At 43.2% G+C, this 22508-nt stretch overlaps 1 protein-coding gene across 1 annotated transcript in view; it reads right to left on the bottom strand.

Annotated features, from left to right (window-relative positions):
- Nucleotides 1–22508, bottom strand: part of LOC126118847 (uncharacterized) — a 107127-nt gene that overhangs the window by 20636 nt on the left and 63983 nt on the right. Inside the window, exon 2 of the mRNA XM_049915054.1 lies at nucleotides 2439–2707. Within this exon, the coding sequence (XP_049771011.1) occupies nucleotides 2439–2707 (269 nt within the window). The remainder of the gene's footprint in view (nucleotides 1–2438; nucleotides 2708–22508) is intronic.

Raw genomic sequence — 22508 nt, forward strand, 5'->3', positions numbered from 1 at the left:
TTCAACAGACACTTTCGTCCGCGATGTGACTTTGCGTATTATTTTGAATGTTGGGCTCCATAAGGTTCCCTTTCTGTGCAGCGACCGTGGAATATAATTTTAATAATAAATTTAGCGTATTATGTTCCTCCGCTTTTGCTCTATGCAGAAACTCGCAACAACTTGCTAACGTTCAGCTTCACTTAGCTCTGGTATAAGGCACTCATAGCTACACAGAACTCTGTTCTGATAGCTACTGACACTTACAAGGTGCTGAGGTTATTGCCAGGTGCCGTTCGTGGTCAAATGCAACAGCGCCATCTGCGAGCTTGGCTGGCAACTGCATTTTTGTCAAGAGAAAACGCTTTTCGCGGAGGCATGTACCGTCCACGCAACTAATTGAAGGGAGTTTGTTTATTGGGAAACGTGTTTCGCTTCTTTTATATGGGAAGCATCATCAGTGGCGATTTACAGCACTGTTAACTGATGTGTACAGTCCTGGAGACGCATTAGTTAGTTACCATACTCCATCTGGCCGATTTGTGGCGTTCTTTCACCCACTTTTGTCACATCACATGTGTCACTTGTATTCCGTCTTCAGGCCCCAAGTGGCCCATCGAGACCATCCGACCGCCGGGTCATCCTCAATTGAGGATGATGGATTTCTTTGACCGGAGCCGCTACTATTCGGTCGAGTAGCTCCTCAATTGTCATCGCGAGGCTGAGTGCACCACGAAAAATGGCAACAGCGCATGGCGGCTGGATGGTCACCCATCCAAGTGCCGGCCACGCCCGTAAGCTCTTAACTTCGGTGATCTCACGGGAACCGGTGTATCCACTAATGCAAGGTTGTTGCCTGCCTGTGTCACTTGCATATCACAAAATGGAAACTGCAAGTGATATATGCGATGTGACAAATGTGGCCGCGCGGTTTGAGGGGGAATGTCACGGATTGCGCGGCCCCTCCCGCCGGAGGTTCGAGTCATCCCTCGGGCATGTGTGTGTGTGTGTGTGTGTGTGTGTGTGTGTGTGTGTGTGTGTTGCTCGTCGCGTAAGTTAGTTTCAGTTACTTTAAGTAGTGTCGTAAGTCTACGGGTCTGGGGAGCGATGACTTCAGCGTTTGATCCCTTAGGAATTCACACACACTTAATGACAAACTTGGGTGAAAGAACGCCGGATATTGGCCAACTGGAGTATGGAAACTAAGGAATACATCTCCAGGACCACACACATCAGTTAACAGCGCTGGAAATAGCCATTGATGATATTTCCCAAATAAAAGAAGCGAAAGATGTTTGGCAATAAACAAACTGCCTTCAATATTTTAAGAATAATATAAGACTTTAAAGCAGCTAAGGGGAAAGACGGAGAACAGAAAAAATGACGAAAAAAGAACGCTCTTTTTAAACATAAACGCAGATGCTAGCGAAGCCTACAGGTGACACTGTTGTATTTGAGCAGGAATGGCACTTGTGCAATGTTTTTAGTGCATTGCAAGTGTGACCTGTGTTCAGAACCGTATTCTTACCGGTGGTAAGACACAGGCGTTACTTTTCATTGTTTGCTTTGTTGTTGTGAATTTTGGTAAATGGCCTTTACCATCTACATCTACATTTATACTCCGCAAGCCACCCGACGGTGTGTGGCGGAGGACACTTTACGTGCCACTGTCATTACCTCCATTTCCTGTTCCACTCGCGTATGGTTCGCGGGAAGAACGACTGCCGGAAAGCCTCCGTGCGCGCTCGAATCTCTCTAATCTTACATTTGTGATGTCCTCGGGAAGTATTAGTAGGAGGAAGCAATATATTCGATACCTCATCCAGAAACGCACCCTCTCGAAACCTGGACAGCAAGCTACACCGCGATGCAGAGCGCCTCTCTTGAAGAGTCTGCCACTTGGGTTTGCTAAACATCTCCGTAACGCTGTCACGCTTACCAAATAACCCTGTGACGAAACGCGCCACTCTTCTTTGGATCTTCTCTATCTCCTCTGTCAACCCGACCTGGTACGGATCCCACACTGATGAGCAATACTCAAGTATAGGTCGAACGAGTGTTTTGTAAGACACCTCCTTTGTCGATGGACTACATTTTCTAAGGACTCTCCCAATGAATCTCAACCTGGTACCCGCCTTTCAAACAATTAATTTTATATGATCATTCCACTTCAAATCGTTCCGCAAGCATACTTCCAGATATTTTACAGAAGTAACTGCTGCCAGTGTTTGTTTCGCTATCATATAATCATACAATATAGGATCCTTCTTTCTATGTATTCGCAGTACATTACATTTGTCTATGTTAAGGGTCAGTTACCACTGCCTGCACCAAGTGCCTATCCGCTGCAGATCTTCCTGCATTTCGCTGCAATTTTCTAATGCTGCAACTTCGCTTTATACTACAGAATGAGCCGCGAAAAACCGCGGAGAGAAACAAGATGAGACCGCGCTACTCACCCTGATCGCGAGCTCGGCGTGCGGCAGGTCGAGGCCGACGCGGCGGTCGGCCATGCGGAAGCCGAGCGGGCGCAGGTCCCGCAGCACGACGACGCCGGCGGGCGAGGCGTACAGGCAGCGCGGGAAGAGCGCGGCGGCGGCGGCGCCCAGCCGAGGCACCACCTCGCCGTAGCCGCACGCCTCGCGGCTGAACGCCTGCGCGCAGCGGAACAGCCGCCGCCGCTTCGCGTCCGCCGGCCACAGCTTCACCACCAGCTGCTCCTCGAACGCTGTCGGCAGCCGAAGAGCACCTTCTGACCCCTCGAAAATTCCGCAGGCCGGCCACAGAAATCGTGCAAACAAATCACCCACGCACTGTTAACTGAATCGGTTACTTTTAAAGCTCCGTAAGTCACTCTTTTTGAAAATTCCATTTGTGTCTCATAGTTGATGGGAATATACACTCCTGGAAATTGAAATAAGAACACCGTGAATTCATTGTCCCAGGAAGGGGAAACTTTATTGACACATTCCTGGGGTCAGATACATCACATGATCACACTGACAGAACCACAGGCACATAGACACAGGCAACAGAGCATGCACAATGTCGGCACTAGTACAGTGTATATCCACCTTTCGCAGCAATGCAGGCTGCTATTCTCCCATGGAGACGATCGTAGAGATGCTGGATGTAGTCCTGTGGAACGGCTTGCCATGCCATTTCCACCTGGCGCCTCAGTTGGACCAGCGTTCGTGCTGGACGTGCAGGCCGCGTGAGACGACGCTTCATCCAGTCCCAAACATGCTCAATGGGGGACAGATCCGGAGATCTTGCTGGCCAGGGTAGTTGGCTTACACCTTCTAGAGCACGTTGGGTGGCACGGGATACATGCGGACGTGCATTGTCCTGTTGGAACAGCAAGTTCCCTTGCCGGTCTAGGAATGGTAGAACGATGGGTTCGATGACGGTTTGGATGTACCGTGCACTATTCAGTGTCCCCTCGACGATCACCAGTGGTGTACGGCCAGTGTAGGAGATCGCTCCCCACACCATGATGCCGGGTGTTGGCCCTGTGTGCCTCGGTCGTATGCAGTCCTGATTGTGGCGCTCACCTGCACGGCGCCAAACACGCATACGACCATCATTGGCACCAAGGCAGAAGCGACTCTCATCGCTGAAGACGACACGTCTCCATTCGTCCCTGCATTCACGCCTGTCGCGACACCACTGGAGGCGGGCTGCACGATGTTGGGGCGTGAGCGGAAGACGGCCTAACGGTGTGCGGGACCGTAGCTCAGCTTCATGGAGACGGTTGCGAATGGTCCTCGCCGATACCCCAGGAGCAACAGTGTCCCTAATTTGCTGGGAAGTGGCGGTGCGGTCCCCTACGGCACTGCGTAGGATCCTACGGTCTTGGCGTGCATCCGTGCGTCGCTGCGGTCCGGTCCCAGGTCGACGGGCACGTGCACCTTCCGCCGACCACTGGCGACAACATCGATGTACTGTGGAGACCTCACGCCCCACGTGTTGAGCAATTCGGCGGTACGTCCACCCGGCCTCCCGCACGCCCACTATACGCCCTCGCTCAAAGTCCGTCAACTGCACATACGGTTCACGTCCACGCTGTCGCGGCATGCTACCAGTGTTAAAGACTGCGATGGAGCTCCGTATGCCACGGCAAACTGGCTAACACTGACGGCGGCGGTGCACAAATGCTGCGCAGCTAGCGCCATTCGATGGCCAAAACCGCGGTTCCTGGTGTGTCCGCTGCGCCGTGCGTGTGATCATTGCTTGTACAGCCCTCTCGCAGTGTCCGGAGCAAGTATGGTGGGTCTGACACACCGGTGTCAATGTGTTCTTTTTTCCATTTCCAGGAGTGTATATCACTGTGCTTCCAATTCACTGACTTCAGGGATTTCACAAAGTAAAACCGTTTTACTGCTAGAGAACGTTGTGAACAGCAGCTTACGTTCTAAGGCGAATTTCACTAATCGCGGGAAGCACACTGTTCTTCGTTTATTGTAAATACATAGGATTTGTCGACCAGAAAAAAGCGTTAGACAACGTAAAATCGTGCAATATCTTCGAAATTCTTAGAAAAATAGGGAGAGACTGGTTGAGCCGTGGTAAAAATTGCTGTTTTGAAGAGCACGCCGCAGCCCGTTGTGTGAAGCAGTGCCAGCCTGAGTGGCCAAGCGGTTCTAGGCGCTACAGTCCGGAACCGCGCGACCGGTACGGTCGCAGGTTCGAACCCTGCCTCGGGCATGGATGTGTGTGATGTCCTTAGGTTAGTTAGGTTTAAGTAGTTCTAAGTTCTAGGGACTGATGACCTCAGAAGTTAAGTCCCATAGTGGTCAGAGCCATTTGCATTTGAACCATTTTGTGAAGCAGTCGCCCTCCGTTTCTGGCGGTGGCGCCGCTGTGGCAATCACAGCTTATTTGTCTCCCTCTGGTGGGAAAGGGGAAACGTTGCCTGTTCACGTGCATTTAAGGGGCGCTATGAGCTCGCCAGTCGGTCAGTCTGGGTATGTCTCTCGTCCGCATTTGTTACGCAGTTAGTGTCTGTCTGTCGTTCGGATCAACCTTTAAAGCCGGCAAAATGAGAGTCCTTCGACTCCCTCAGTAAGAGAACTCAGCGAGTGGTCGCTCGGTCGTGGCTTAGTTCCTGTATCTGAGTCTGGGCGTTAGGCCGCCAGTCTGCTCGAGTTTGCTCAGGAAATGGTCATTGGCGGTTGGACCGATCAGTTGATCGGTCGCGCACTGAGACACAAGATGACTTGTCCGCCTTGAGCGTCGCCGCATGTGAGGTCGCCACGTGAGTCCAGTGGGCCGCGGCGTATAGCGAGGGGTAGTGGCTTCGCTGCTGATACGAGAGCAACAGGAGTCAACCCACGACATCGGTCTGGCCGATGCGAGCTGCGACGCCGTGAGACGGGAGTTCAGCGCGCCTTCCTGCGTCCGTTGAAGCGGCTGGCTGCGGACGGTTCGGGAGAGCGTTTTCGAGGTGCTGCGCCAGGTCTTCGCCAGAAACCGCAGTTTATTAGAAGTTAAGTGACTAGTGATGTGTTGTTTCATTTACTTGTTAAATTCTACTTGTTTGCTTGGTGAGGTCACCAGCCGCTTTGCTTTGGGGTCGTCCCACCATCCATCTCCGTTTGCCCACCCTCGGGAAGGTGGTTATTTATGAATTGGGTGGTCCGTTTTTCCCTTGTGGAGTAGGGGCGAGTTAGAGCAACCTGCGGTTCGGGTTGTTCGGTAATCTCCCTATCGCTCTGCCATACGTTAATAGTTGCCTCTGTCATGTTTGTCGGATTCGGTGTGTTAACGAATTTATTGCCTGGAGTGTAACGGCTTAGTTCCTGAAATATGTTTTTATCTTGCCTATCATCTTGAGAGGCGGTATATGTGTACTGTAGAGCATGTTTGGCCAACCTTGTATAATTTTATGTAAGATTGCATTTCATGGGCTTTTATTTAAATGGTCATTTTAGTATATAAAGTTGCCACCCTTCCACCGTAAGACTTTTCTTAGAAGTTAAAATCAAGTTGCACCTTCGGTGGCAAGGTTATTATTTTAATTGTTAGTGTTTTGTACCATTTCCATCCCTCCTACGGAGGGTGCATAGTTTGTGTTCTTGTGTAAATTGTTAAAAGTCTTAGTTTAAAGTTATCTGTTGTGTTGCAGATTTGCACCAGTGTAGTCTTCCAGAGGCTGTTGTGAGCGGTCGTAATTACAGCCGTGTCAAAAGAGAGCGGCAAGGTTTTCTGCCCGAAAGCTCAAACAGTCAAAACTTGTTTCTTTCTGCTTCTGAATAAATTGTAACTTTGATATTTAGAGGGTGCTTTCCGATTATAATTTTAAATCTGTTTCTTTTAAAAAATGTTTTAGGCACTTTTTTAAAGTGAATAAAATTCCCATTTGTTAAAATGAATTTGGCTATGATTTCATCAGTTACTCCCTAGAAACTACTTCCATCTTACATAGTGTGATTAAATGTGTTAATGTTCTTGATGAATCGCTAGTAAATAAAATAAATTCTTAAGAATATTCTTTGAAAATAAATTACGGTTCACTGGTAATATACAATATGTACAAGAGCCAAGACGGAATAATAAGAGTGGACGACCAAGAACGAAGTGTTCTAATTAAAAAGGGTGTAAGACAGGGATGTAGCCTTTCGCCCCAACTGTTCAGTCTGTACATCCAAGAAACAGTGATGGAAATAAAAGAAAGGTTCAGGAGCGGGAATACAATTCAACATGAAAGGACACCAATGATAAGATCTGCTGACGACAGTGCTATTCTGAGTTAAGCGAAAGAAGAATTACAGGATCTGCTGAATGGAATGAACAGTGTGATGAGTACAGAATATAGAGTGAGAGTAAATCGAAGAAAAACGAAAGAAATGAGAGGTAGCAGAAATGAGAACAGCGAGTAACTTAACATCAGGATTGATGGTTACGAAATAGATAAAATTAAGCAATTCTGTCGCCTAAGCAGCATAATGATCACTTAAATGTTTTATTTTTTTTATTCCAGTCTTTGATCACAATACAAATTCATTTGACGACGACCGGTTTTAGTCACTAATGCTACCTTCACATCTTTTTTTATATATTGTAGATCTGAAGATGGCCATTACTGACTGAAACCGGTCATCATCAAAGGAACTTATAGTGTGATGTAAATGTCGTGTGACTAGGGCCTCCCGTCGGGTTGACCGTTCGCCGGGTGCAAGTTCAAAATGATTCAAATGGCTCTGAGCACTATGGGACTTAACAGCTGAGATCATCAATCCCCTAGAACTTAGAACTATTTACACCTAACTAACCTAAGGACATCACACACATCCATCCCCGAAGCAGGATTCGAACCTGCGACCGTAGCGGCTGCGCGGTTCCAGACTGAAGCGCCTAGAACCGCTCGGCCACCCCGGCCTGCCGGGTGCAAGTCTTTCGATTCCCTGAGCGGAGAAAATCTCCGACCCAACAGGGAATCGAACCCGGGCACTTACGATTGACATTCTGTCGCGCTGACCATTCAGCTACCGGAGGCGGACAATATCGTGATCAAAGACTGTAATAAATAAACATTTGACAGTATTGGATCACTGTTCACATTCACGACTATGTCGCAGCTGGTGAAAACAGCCAGCGACGGACGGAGCAAGGAAGATATCAAAAGCAGAGTAGCGCTGGCAAAAAGGGCATTCCTGGCCAAGAGAACTTCACTAGTATCAAGCATAGGAGTTAATTTGGGGAAGAAATTTCTGAGAATGTACGTTTCGAGTACAGCATTGTATGGTAGTGAAACATGGACTGTGGGAAAACCGGAACAGAAGAGAATCGAAGCATTTGAGATGTGGTGCTACAGGACGAATGTTGAAAATTAGGTGGACTGATAAGATGAGGAATGAGGAGGTTCTGCGCAGAATCGGAGAGGAAAGGAATGTTTGGTTAACACGGACAAGGAGAAAGGACAGGATGATAGAACATCTGACGGAACATCACGGAATGACTTCTATAGTATTAGATGGAGCTGCAGTGGGCAAAAACTGTAAGGGAACACATAGATTGGAATACATCCAGCAAATAATCGAGGACGTAGATTGCAAGTGCTATTCTGAGATGAAGAGTAGTAGACGTGGAAAGAAAAAAAGGAGTTTGATACACACATGTATGTAATTGTAACATGCAATGATGTGATGCACACATCGGATAGCGATATGAGCAGATACAGATGTCGGTAATATCGCATACACAAGGTGTAAGAGAACAGTGCATTAACGGAGCTGTCATTTGTACTCAGGTAATTCATGTGAAAATCTTTTCGAAGTGATTATGGCCGCAAGACGGGAATTTAGACTTTAAACGCAGAGCGGTAGTTGGACCTAGACGCGTGGGACATTACATTTCGGAAATCGTCAGGGAATTCAATATTCCGAGACCCACAGTGTCAAGAGTGTGCCAATAATAACACATTTTAGGCATTGCCTCTCACCATGGACAACGCCGTGACCGGCGGCCTTTACTTAACCGCCGAAAGCAGCCGCATTTGTGCCGAGTTGTCATTACTAACATACAAGCAACACTGCTTGAAAGAACTACAGGAATCAATGTTGGGCGTACGACGAACTTATCCATTAGGACACTGCGGCGAAATGAGATGTTAATAGACTATGTACGATAGCGGAGGACCGACGCAGGTGCCTTTGCTAACTAGACGACATCGCATGAAGCGCCTGTCCTGGGCTCGTGACCGTATCAGTTGGACTCTAGACGATTGGAGAACCGTCGTCTGGTCAGCTGAGAGCCGATTTCAATTGCTAAGAGCCGATGGTAGGGTTCCAGACTGGAGCAGACCTCACAAAGCCATTGATTCATGTTGTTAACAAGGCAATGTGCTGGCCGAGGGTGACTCCATAATGGAGTGGGCTATGTTTACATGGAATGGAGTGAGTCCTCTCGTCAAGCTGAAACGATCACTGACTGGAAATGTTTATGTTCGGCTAACTGGAGACCATTTGCACCCACTCATGGGCTTCATGGTCCCAAACAAAGGTGGAATTTTTATGGATGACAATGCGCCGCTCACCTGGGTCACAAGTGTTCGCGATTGGTTTGAAGAGCATTTTGGACAGTTCGAGCGAATGATTTGGCCGTCCAGATAGACCGACATGAATCCCATCTAACACTTATGACACATGAAAGAGAGGTCAGTTCTTGCACGAAATCCTGCACCTGTAACACATTGGTATTTATGGACGTCTATAGACACAGCATGGCTCAGTATTTGTGCAGGAGCTTCCAACAACTTACTGAGTCCACGCCACGTCGACCTTCTGCAATACATAGGACAAAAGCAAGTCCGACGTGATATTGGGAAGTATCCCATGTCTTTGGTCACTTCAGTGTAATAAAAACAGCGGGAGTGAAACAGACTCCATATGTAGGATACAATAAAGTAGTGCTTCCACGGAATTGGGATGTTCCTTCCAAATAAGTTTTATTAGTCTGTTACTAATGAAACATGATTTTATTGTAAATATCTTAACTAATTCAAATAATTTCTCGTCCCGTGTTGGAACTGGTGAAAAATAATCCGTTTCATATCCAGTACAACCTTTGATCTACTGATTTGTTCTTAATACTAGGTGACAGGACATGTGACGGGGTACACACACTGAAGGAGTATGCGTCAATGGTTACTTATGCATCTAGGAGTGATATATTCACAGTCAACGTCGTAGATAATAATATTGTTGCTAATAATACCTGGTGGCTTCTCTTACGAAAGAAATCTGCCCTATGTGTTGAATTCCACGGTAAAGTATAACCTTAGGGTGAGGAAGTATCATAATGTAATCATCATTCTTACTCGAGAAATAATTTTGGCATAATCAGACAGCCGATAGATTATTGGCCTTGTGCGCCACAGATGCAGACTTGTAAATTGTGATCGAAGCATCATTATGATACCAAAAATGATAGTATACACCAGTAACTTTCCAACTGATACAGTAGAAAGAAAATAGAGTGTTCTAGAAAGCTGAAGGGATACCTGCCTTTTGAGGAGGAATTTAGAAATCTTTGGAATAATATATGAAACTGGAATACCACTGCAAGGAGTGAATTGGGAATTCTTATGTTCGCAGTCATTTAAGAAACAAGTTCTATGTATCATTATGTATTAAATATTTTTCTTGTGAAAAGTTGGGCAGAACATATTGGTACTTCAAATGTTACTTTTCATACTCAAAGTGAACAGACACACAAATAAATCATATGAGTATGAAATTTGTTTTTTCACACGACAGTAATAAAGCGATGTTCATCTAGTTTTAAAATCTCTTAGGCCACAGTGTTTTAAACTTATCTACTGGAAAATTTAATAAGCAATCACAGTTCGTACCCTATTTTTATGATGTATTTTCATAAGTATTAATTCTCACAGGCAGAAAAAATTACAAAAAACTTCTAGTTTATTCAGGAATCAGTTTACTCTGTTTTCTCAAAAGTTTTCATTACTTGACTTACCTGATGATGAAGATACAATCGTCAAATACGCGTCGTGGGAAGAGAATTATACGTGACTGATTATAGTAATGAGCATTTTCGAAGTGATTCGATAATTGTTCTCTGTTTGATGTCGAGTTAAGTGAAAGAGGTGGTATCACGTCGTTCTCGTTAAGGCAGCCCTTCACTGCGTCATACGATCTTTAATCTACAGTTACAGAGACAGTCAGGAGACGCAATCGCATTATTAAGATAGCCTACATTCTGTTCTGTGGACTTTCCGACTGTTACGTTTACGATCATTTAGCAACTGCCTCAAGCACCGTGGCATTTGAAAACCAGAGCATACCTCACTATTGTGGCTTCCTTTGACACAGCAACTGAGAGATGTATCATCAGCGTTGCTCGTTTGATTCTCAGCAGTTCAAGCTGTACTCTTGGGTTCCTGCCTAACCACACCATCGGGAAATTTTTGACAAGCAAGAATACAAGAACTCATATAATCATACTAAAAATAAAAAATCGTTTAAACATGCCTATGTACTATGCGCATAGTCAGTCCTAAACCTGGATAAGATATGAAGGGATGTTCTTACTGCTGAACAGTTGGTAAAACCACGGCTCAAACCATCCAGGTTTGCATCGTGACGCTTCCGATCTGAGCCTCCTCCACTGTTGCAGTTTCCTTTGGTGGTCGGGAAACCTACGCGCATAATTATTTTCAAATATTTATTTAAAATAGTAAATATTCGAATATTTTAATAAAGCTGGCGCCAAATTAAGCATAAATATCCACTTTTTCATCATCTTCATAATAGTAAAAATGTCAAATTTTGTCATTTTGGGCGGTACGATTCCCCTTAATCGACATAAAAATATAGGTGGCTGTTGAAACAGAGTTAGTGATTTCATACAAAAGATACTAGAAAATAATCTCGAATAAAGGTAGCACACACATAATACTCCAAGCCCATAAAAGATCTTAGCAAGCACTGCAAGTAGAATTCAAACTAATTTCGCTCCTGGAACAATTTTCCTTAATAATCATCACCCAGAATTCATGCAGCTCTGAGTTAAAATAATTGTTGCCTCACACTAACGTGTTGATCTATTTTTAGGAGTTCTTCTCATAAAAACAGCACTGACAGTACGTAGTCAAGATTCACGTTACTTGAGTTACATGTCTTAGAACATTCACAAAACTGTTGAAATATTAAGTCTGCATATTATCAAAATATCATTCTCCGAACGACAAAAAAGAAAACAAAAGCATTGTCAGAATAAAACAACTTACAACTTTTGAAAAATATCGATGAAATATTTGCCTGGTGTTTTGAAACTATAAAAAACTGTGTAACTATTTTCGTCACAAGTGCAGTATGGAAATGGAAATGAGCGTTTGGCGTCATTGGCCGGGAGGCCCTTGCGCGGCAGGTCTGGCAGCCTTGGTGCAGGTCTTATTACATTCGGCGCCACATTGGGCGACCTGTGCGCCGGATGGGGACGAAATGATGATGAAGACAACACAACACCCAGTCCCCGAGCGGAGAAAATCCCCGACCCAGCCGGGAATCGAACCCGGGCCCGTAGGACGGCAATCCGTCACGCTGACCACTTAGCTATCGGGGCGGACAGTTCAGTATGAAGACACGATAATAATGTTTGTGAGCGATATTAGGAGAAGTAATTCCCGTAGTATCATTCAGACATACATAGAATAATATGAGTGTTATGTTGCTGTTTTGAATATAATAATCCAATAAAGAAATTTGAAAAAAAACTGTATTTATGCATTTTAAATACGTATGCAGCTTTAAATTTAAAAGAGAGAAAATGTACATGCCCATGTAGCTCTATGTAGACGAGAGAGGTAACATGGAACATTAATTACGATGGCTTGCATATATTGTTTTCCTTACATGCATTGCAAATTTGTGTTTTGTCTGTAACCGAAAACAATGTTTACTTCTAGTCTGAGTACTGCTGCAGGCAGTTTTCATTAGAGAAGTGGTCGAATTTCTGTATTCTCGGACTCACTCGCATATACTGAGCTGCAAATACTGAAGACACGATTTGCATTTCAATGGCTTCATTTTGATTACATTGTCGCCAAGTCAAAAAGGATTTCTGCTCTCTAGAAATGTGCTTTATTTCTAGCAGATGTGAAACAAAACTCTCTGCAGTCACTCGTTCTGCGTATGATGAATACTGGAAACTCTGTTGCCTTCACCATTTGCGTGGTAGGATGTTTAACGAGCGATAGCCAGCGGCCAGAAACAATCTCATCTACCGCTGAAGATGCAAAGCATTAGATATTTAACCTCTAGATTGAATGAACAATTTTCATATTAATTAGAAAAACCTCATTTACGACGATTTCTTTGAGATGCTGTATGTATTTCTGTAGCTGATACATGTAAGTTTTCCAGTTTAAGTTAGTGATGACAGGATTTTTAAAGGTATAACGGGCATAATACCGCAACTAAAAGGTTAATGTATATCAACAGGTGATGTACTCTAAGCGAACGGCATAAATAATTTAGTGTTTTCTTCATAAAAGCAAACCTCTGTTTACGGTCTAATTGCCCACAAAACGTAACAGATACTTGCAACGCTAACTCGATAGAATCAAACATGTGCAGAAGTTCTTTCCATAAGTTTGAAAACAAAACTTCAAGTACCGTTTGTTACACCTTTCATTTTGTGTCGCGTTAAAACAGCGTGGAAAATGTGATGTAAACCCGAGAGCATTTAGTCTACAACTGAAGCTTTGGTGTGACACTCATCGTATTCCAGATTAAGTCAAATTAGTGCAGGGTCATTAATTCGTATTCCAGCTGATAGCTATACCGAAGTTCATCAGCGTGCAGCAGCTGCAATTATGTGGCTTAAATATGTAAGCGCCACATGAAATTGTGGTTTCCGGGGCTATAATGATGACTGACAATGATCAAATATCGTTTGTTATCAAGTTAATGAGGTATGAGCTTAATTTGCGCTTTTGTTCAAAGACTCGGGTTATTGACATTGTTTTCATGCCTTCTTCACTATGAGATGAGTAGCCTGCTGCCACGAACGTCAATAAAGAAAAAAAATTACTGCAGAAGAATTGCCATTGAGTGTACGATCTTAACAGAGAGAGTATCAGTGATCATGGGAAGTGTACATTACTTACATAAAGCAATGTTTAAATAATACAATATAAATAATAATTTTCCAAAATATCCATCATTCTTTAAAACCAAAGAAAACTTACCTGTTTTATCTGACGTACGAGGAATTATCGCTTAGTGAATATGTTACGTACTCTGGTTGCAATGGGTATTTTCTATTTCCATAAGACACATATGTCTAAACACACCGTCACACCAACACACCCGAAATTGCATAATGCATACACAGTACAAACAACATTCTTTGTATGTGAATTCTCTTTCTTTTGTACTTTGTGCCTTTACCTACAGGGGATAGCAGGGAAGTTAGTGCTTACCGAAATTTAAAAGTGATTTTCTTCTACAAGTCGTGTCAGTTTTAAAAAAGGCAACAAATTTGCAAATTTTCTGCAGGTTTTTATTCAATGTGATGATATTGTTCTGCTTCTGGCTGAGAAAAGAAAGCTTCTTCGCATCAGTGACACAAAAAAGGAAAAAGAACTCGAAATTAATAATAAATTAGATATGGAAAACGTTTCAAAATAGAAAGTTCAGATTTTCAGATATTTTATGGGACGCAAGAAAACAGGAAGCGGTTTATCCCTCTGAAATACCTAAGCTATGGGAATAATTTCTTCTTTTTCTCCAAACCTTGTCAGCCGATTCAACTAAATACCTAGGGATTACAACTACAAACAACTTAAATTGGAACGGTGAAATAGAAAATTTTGTTGCCAAATCGAACGAAATGCTACGTTTCATTGGCGCAACACTTAGAGAAGATGCTCGAAATCTTATTAAGAGACTGCCTGCAGTCTCATTGTCCGTCCTTTTCTGAAGCACTGCAGCGCGGTATGGAACTTTTGCCGAATAGATTTTGCGGGGAATATAGACAAAATTCAAACAAGTGCAGTTCGTTTCGTGTTTTCAACAAACAGGGGAGAATGTAACGTATGTGGTGAGAGAGTTGTGATAGAAATCATTAAAATAAAGATGTTATTCGTTGACTTTTCAAGAAAATGCCAACGTCAACTTTCTCCTCCAAAGACCAAGATATTTTACTCCCACCTAAGTAGGGAGAAATGACCATCACGATGAAATAAGACAAATCAGAGTTCACACAGAAACATGTGAGTGTTCTCTTTTTCCTGTATGCTAGTCGAGACTGAAACGGTAAAGAAATAGTTTTGAAGTGATTCTATGCACACTCTTAACAACTTAACTGTGGATTGCAGACTAATCGTGTGGATGAAGATTTCTCCTTTTCTCTCTGCCAATTCATTAAGTTCAGGCAGTAACATAGTGTATAGAAGCTGCGAAGAGAAATAACAATTTAACTTGCATTACTCACCATTTCACAAGCCCTAATCATCACAGGTCTGTGAATGTTCATTGTGCATAAAAAGATATATTCTTCCTGCGCATACTACATCTTTTTCAAAATTTTCTGTGTTGCTTATCAACCATAACATGTTTGAAGTAAGTCGTTTCGTTCTTTTTCTTTTTTCCTCCATCCGCCTTCTGACTGATTTGCTACGACCCGTCACAACTTTCACTCGTTTGCAAACCTTTCCATCTCAGAGTAGCACTTGCACAGGAACAACCTCAATTATTTTTGAAACATATTCCATTCTCTGTTTTCCTCTACAGCTCTCTTTAACACCATAAAAGTTATTCCCAGATGTCTTAAAGGTGTCCTACCATCCTGTCCCTTCTCCTAGTCACTGCTTTCCATGTATTCCTTTCCTCGCCGATCCTACAGAGAACCACCTGATTCCTAATTAGTCAACCTAATTTTTAATATTCTTCTGTCTCGCCGTATCTGAAGCGTTTCGATTCCCTTCATTGCACGTTTCCCCCCAGTTCATGATCCACTACTAAACAATGATGTGCAATAAATGTACATTTTCAGAAATTTCTTCCTCTAATTAAGGCCGATATTTGATAGTAATACATTTCTTTTGGTAAAGAATTCCCTCTTTGCCTGTGCTAATCTAGTTCTTTTGTCCTCCTTGTTTCGTCTGACATGTATTACTTTGCTCCTAAGGCAGCAGATTTCCTTCACTTTGACGACACTACGATCACATTTTGATGTTTAATTTACCGGTAATCTCATTTCTCCTACATCTCGTTACTTTCGTCTTACTTCGAGTTTCTCTTAACTTACAGTGTGTGCTGATTAGATTGTTCATTTCGTTCAAGAGGTACTGTAGTTGTTCTTCACTATAACTAAGGATAGTTATGTCATCAGCGAATCTTATCATTGATATCCTTTCCCCCTAAATTTTAATTCCACTCCTAAGCCTGTTTCTCTCATCGTCCTGCTGTACATTATTCGTCCGTACCTATAGCTTACGCTTGTTTTTCAGAGAATTTCAAACAACTTGCACCATTTTACATCGTCGAACGCATTTTCCAGGTCGACTAATTCTGTGAACCCGTCTTTATTTTTCTTCAGTCTTGCTTCCATTATCAAGGTGAGCGTCATAACTGCCCATCTGATACTTTTATTTTCCTGAAGCCAAACTGATCGTCTTTTAACAGAGCCTCAGTTTTTCCTTTTTCATTCTTCTGTGTGTTATTCACGTCAGAAACTAGGGTGAACGAGATGTAGAACTGATTATGCGATAGTTCTTTTTGTTATCTGCCCTGCACATCTTGGGGATTGTGCGGTTGATATTTATCGGAATGTCTCGGGTCTCATGGATTCAATGTACCAGCTTGAATAGGCTCTTGTTTGCCAATTCTCCAAATGCTCTAAGAAATTCTGATGGAGTGTTAAGTATTCCGACTGCCTTATTTGATCTCAGGTCTTCCAAAGCTCTATTGAACTCTAACACCGGATCTCCTGTATCTTCCATATCGGCTCCCATTCCACTTTTGTCCCATCATGCTGTTCATCACTCTCGTAAAAACTCTCAGTGTACTCCTTCAATCTCTTCGCTCTTTCCTCTACAGCCTCAGAGAACCTCAAGCGTACCTCGTAATTCCTTCCACTTCTTTGCGGAATGATTCCTCTTGGCTGGTCTCTTAAACTTCAGCCTACTCTTCATCACTGCTACATTGTGATACAACTCATATATCGCCATACTTATATCCTACACACCAACATAAATAGTCTTTCATTTCCGTCATTGGTTCTGCGACCTGTAGATTGAACAGTAGAGGTCAGACTACGTCCCTGATCGGAATGGCATTTTCGAAAGATATAAGTACTACACTACTGGCCATTAAAATTTCTACACCATGAAGATGACGTGCTACAGACGCGAAATTTAACCGACAGGAAGAAGATGCTGTGATATGCAAATGATTAGCTTTTCAGAGCATTCACACAAGGTTGGCGTCGGTGGCGAACCTACAACGTGCTGACGTGAGGAAAGTTTCCAACCGATTTCTCATACACAAACGGTAGTTGACCGGCGTTGCCTGGTGAAACGTTGTTGTGATGCCACGTGTAAGGAGGAGAAATGCGTACCATCACGTTTCTGACTTTGATAAAGGTCGGATTGTAGCCTATCGCGATTGCTGTTTATCGTATCGCGACATTGCTGCTCGCGTTGCTCGAGATCCAATGACTGTTAGCAGAATATGGAATCGGTGGGTTCAGGAGGGTAATACGGAACGCCGTGCTGGATCCCAACGGCCTCGTATCACTAGTAGTCGAGACGACAGGCATATTTTCACCGTGGCTGGAACGGATCGTGCAGCCACGTCTCGATTCCTGAGTCAACAGATGGGGACGTTCACAAGCTAACAACCATCCGCACGAACAGTTCGACGACGTTTGCAGCCGCATGGACTATCAGCTCGGAGACCATGACTGCGGTTACCCTTGACGCTGCATCACAGACAGGAGTGCCTGCGATGATGTACTCAACGACGAACCTGGGTGCACGAATGGTAAAACGTCATTTATTCGGATGAATTCAGGATCTGGTTACAGCATCACGATGGTCGCATCCGTGTTTGGCGACATCGCGGTGAACGCACATTGGAAGCGTGTATTCGTCATCGCCATATTGGCCTATTACCCGGCGTGATTGTATGGGGTGCCATTGGTTACACGTCTCGGTCACTTCTTGTTCGCATTGACGGCACTTTGAACAGTGGAAATTACATTTCATATGTGTTACGACCCGTGGCTCTACCCTTCATTCGACCCCTGCGAAACCCTACATTTCAACAGGATAATGCACTACCGCATGTTGCAGGTCCTGTACGGGCCTTTCTGGATACAGAAAATGTTCGACTGCTGACCTGGCCAGCACATTCTCCAGATCTCTCACCAATTGAAAACGTCTGGTCAATGGTGGCCAAGCAACTGGCTCGTCACAATACGCCAGTCACTACTCTTGATGAACTGTGGTATCGTGTTGAAGCTGCATGAGCCGCTGGACCTCACAGGTTATCCACGCTCTGTTCGACTCAATGTCCAGGCGTATCAAGGCCGTTATTAATGCCAGAGGTGGTGGTTTTGGGTACTGATTTCTCAGGAAATATGTACCCGAATTGCGTGAAAACGTAATTACATGTCAGTTCTAGTATAATATATTTGTCCAATGAATACCCGTTTATCGTCTGCGTTTCTTCTTGGTGTAGCAATTTTAATGGCCAGTAGTGTATATGCTGAACGAAACAAAGTGTCTGTTTATCATAGTACTTAAAATATTGAGTATATGAGAACTGAGCTGGTGGATTGGTTACTACCTTAAGACAATGACGGTGCAGCTCGGTCGCTTAGGCAATTTCCACGAATAATTATGCATGCGTGATTGTGAACGGCCTTGTAAATCTTTCCATACTCGCTCACGTAAGCTCACACGTCAGATGCACTAGCTAAGAAAATATTATCTACTTCAAGAAGGTCGGAGACGTCCACGTGTACTTCAAGAAGGTCGGAGACGTCCACGTGTAGGTGTACGAAACAAAGTGTCAGTTTATCATAGTACTTAAAATATTGAGTATATGAGAACTGAGCTGGTGGATTGGTTACTACCTTAAGACAATGACGGTGCAGCTCGGTCGCTTAGGCAATTTCCACGAATAATTATGCATGCGTGATTGTGAACAGCCTTGTAAATCTTTCCATACTCGCTCACGTAAGCTCACACGTCAGATGCGCTAGCTAAGAAAATATTATCTACTTCAAGAAGGTCGGAGACGTCCACGTGTACTTCAAGAAGGTCGGAGACGTCCACGTGTAGGTGTACGAAACAAAGTGTCAGTTTATCATAGTACTTAAAATATTGAGTATATGAGAACTGAGCTGGTGGATTGGTTACTACCTTAAGACAATGACGGTGCAGCTCGGTCGCTTAGGCAATTTCCACGAATAATTATGCATGCGTGGTTGTGAACGGCCTTGTAAATCTTTCCATACTCGCTCACGTAAGCTCACACGTCAGATGCACTAGCTAAGAAAATATTATCTACTTCAAGAAGGTCCGATACGTCCACGTGTAGGTGTACAACGACATTTTGTGTTGCGTGATGCAACGTAAAACAATTTATTAGACCCTGACCTAAGCAGTACAATATCGCAGTACATTATAAGCAGTTTAAATATAAGGATTACACCTTGAGCAATACTGTGTTCTGATCGATACGGAATACTCTAGTATATTTATTGTTTAAGCAAAGGCGGAGGTAAATAGTAATTTTTAAAAGAAAACTGTCAAGATGAACGAACTGTTAAGATGTTGATCGCTACCCCCTCATCCCCATTATAAATCTCTGAACAAATTAAGTGTCAATGGTGAAATGCGATTGTACGCTTCATAGAAGGGAGAAAAACATTGATGTAGCGTCTCATGTATGGACTACATGTCAGTGGGCTATGTATCAGTTACATTATCTGTTGTCGAAGTGACTCATGCAGTTTTAGTCCACGAAATCCAACTGTTCCATTTGTTTTGAATGGTTATAGTCTATTAAGCAGTGAGGTGAGAGTTCTTGCTTGGGTTGAGTGGATTTTCGTTACGGTCTACAAAACCTTATGCTTTGTGTTTCATTCCACGTCTAAACTAGGTGGGCCCACTGTAGTTTATTCTCTTTCGTCCTCATTTTCTTTGCGCACACTTGTGAATATAGCTACATAACTTTTTTCATTATTCGAATTCAAATACATTAGTAAATGCGATAAGGCATGTCGCTCCTTTACGGAATAATTTCAGTGTTAAGGCAATGTACATGCATTTTACTATATCAATTGGTTCAATTGGCTCTGAGCACTATGGGACTTAACATCTATGGTCATTAGTCCCCTAGAACTTAGAACTACTTAAACCTAACTAACCTAAGGACATCACACAACACCCAGTTATCACGAGGCAGAGAAAATCCCTGACCCCGCCGGGAATCGAACCCGGGAACCCGGGCGCGGGAAGCGAGAACGCTACCGCACGACCACAAGCTGCAGACTTTACTATATCAAATATGTTTTCCAAACTAAGTCTCTTTCCTTTATACAAAATAGTATCATATTACATGCTCTTCGTTAGATTACCTATGTTCCCACAGCACGGCATTTGTTTTCTGGAAATCGGCTTAAATGGTTAATTATGTCATATTATGCTCATAACAGGCTTCTCTTCCTCGTAAATTTAAAGAAACGAAATTCGAATAATTTACAAGTCCGCTAATACTCTCCACTTGAGTCATGTGATTTCTTCGACGCTGCTCTTTTTTTTTTATTTTGAGTCATCAGTATTGTGACTGGTTTGATGCAGCCCACCACGAATTCCTCTTCTGTGACAACCTCCATCTCAGAGAAGCATTTTAAACCTATTATTTGCTGGATGTATTCCAATATTTTTCTTCCTCTACGGTTTTCGTCCTCTATAGCTCCCTCTAGCATCATAGAATTCATTCCCCGATGTCTTAACAGCTGTGCTATCACCCTGTTACTGTTTCTTGTAGATGTTTTCCACATATTCCTTTGCTCTCCGATTCTGCGCAGAAGCGCCTCATTCTTTAACACCTAGTTTTCAACATTTGACTGTAGCGCCACATCTCAAATGCCTCGATTCTCTTCTGTTCTGGTTTTCTCACTGTCCACGTTTCATTACCATACAACACTGCACTCCAAACGTACATTCTCAGAATATTCTTCCTCAAATTAAGATCTACAGACTTCTCTTCGCCAGAAATATCCTTTTTTCCAGTGCTAGTCTGCTTTCGATGTCCTCCTTCCTCCACCCGTCAATGGTTATTTTACTGCCTAGGTAGTAGAATTCCTTAAAATCATCTCCTTCATGACCATCAATCTTGATAAGTTTCTTACCGTTCTCATTTATGCTACCTCACATTACTTTCGCCTTTCTTCGATTTACTCTCAACCCATATTCTGTACTCACTAGAATCTTCATTACATTCAGCAGACCATACAATTCTTCTTCGCTTTCACTCAGGATATCAATATCATCAGCGAATCGTATCACCGATATCTTTTCACCTTGAATTTAAATCCCATTCCTGAACATTTATTTTATTTCCATCATTCCTTCTTCGATGTAGAGATTGAACAGTAGAGGAGAAAGATAACGTACCTGTCTTACACCCTTTTTAATCCAAGCACTTTGATCTTGGTGTCCACTCTTATTATTTCTTCTTGGCTCTCGTACGTATTGCACATTACACGTCTCTCCCTATAGCTTACCCCCATTTTGCTCATAATTTCGAACATCTTGCACCACTTGATATTGTCGAACGCTTTTTTCAGGTAGACATCCTATGAGCGTGTCTTGATTTTTCTGTAGTCTTGCTTCCGTTATCAACTGCAACGTCAGAATTGCCTCTCTGGTGCCTTTACCTTTCCTAAAGCTAAACACAGTCATCTAAGACATCATCCTCAATTTTCTTTTCCATTCTTCTGTATATTATTCTTGTCAGCAACGTGGATCCCAGAGCTGTTACGCTGATTGTGGGATAATTCTCGCACTTGTCAACTCTCGTAGTCTTCGGAATTGTGTGGATGATATTTTACGAAAGTCAGATGGCATGTCGCCAGACTAATACATTCTACACACCAACGTGAACAGTCGTTTTGTTTCCACTTCTCCAATGATTTTAGAAATTCTGATGGAATGTTATATATTCCCTCTGCCCTATTTGACCTTAAGTCCTCCAAAGCGCTTTTTAATTCTGATTGTAATATCGGATCCAATATCTCTTCTAAATCGACTCCTGTTTCTTTTTCTATCACATCAGACAAATCTTCCCCCTCATAGAGGCTTTCAATGGATTCTTTACACCTATCCACTCTCTCCTCTGCATTTAACAGTGGAATTCCCGTTGCACTCTTAATGTTACAACCATTGCTTTTAATGTCACTGAAAGTTGTATTGACTTTCCTAAATGCTGAGTCAGTCCTTCTCCACATTTTTCATGCAGCCATTTCGTCTTAGCTTCCCTGCACTTCCTATTTATTTAATTAGTGCTCAGTGCCTTATACTTCTGTATTCCTGAAGTTTCTTGAACATTTTTGCACTTCCTTCTTTCATCGATCAACTGAAGCATTTCTTGTTACCCACGGTTTCTTCGCAGTTACCTTCTTTCTACCTATGTTTTCCTTTCTAATCTCTGTGACTGCCCTTTTTAGACACGTCAATTCCTCTTCAACTGTACTGCCTACTGAGCTTCTCTTAGGGTTGCTGTATCTATAGCTTTAGAGAACTTCAGGCATATCTCCTTCATTCCTTAGTACTTCTGTGTCCCACTTCCAGGAGTACTGAGTCTTCCTGACTAACCTCTTAAGCTTCAGGATACTCTTCATCACAGCTAGATTGTGATCTGAGTCTATTTCTGCGCATGGCTCCAAACACTATGAGACTTAACATCTGAGGTCATCAGTCCCCTAGACTTAGAACTAATTAAACCTAACTAACCTAAGGACATCACACACATCCATGCCCGAGG

Source organism: Schistocerca cancellata, chromosome 1, assembly GCF_023864275.1.
Source record: "Schistocerca cancellata isolate TAMUIC-IGC-003103 chromosome 1, iqSchCanc2.1, whole genome shotgun sequence".
Lineage (NCBI taxonomy): Eukaryota > Metazoa > Arthropoda > Insecta > Orthoptera > Acrididae > Schistocerca > Schistocerca cancellata.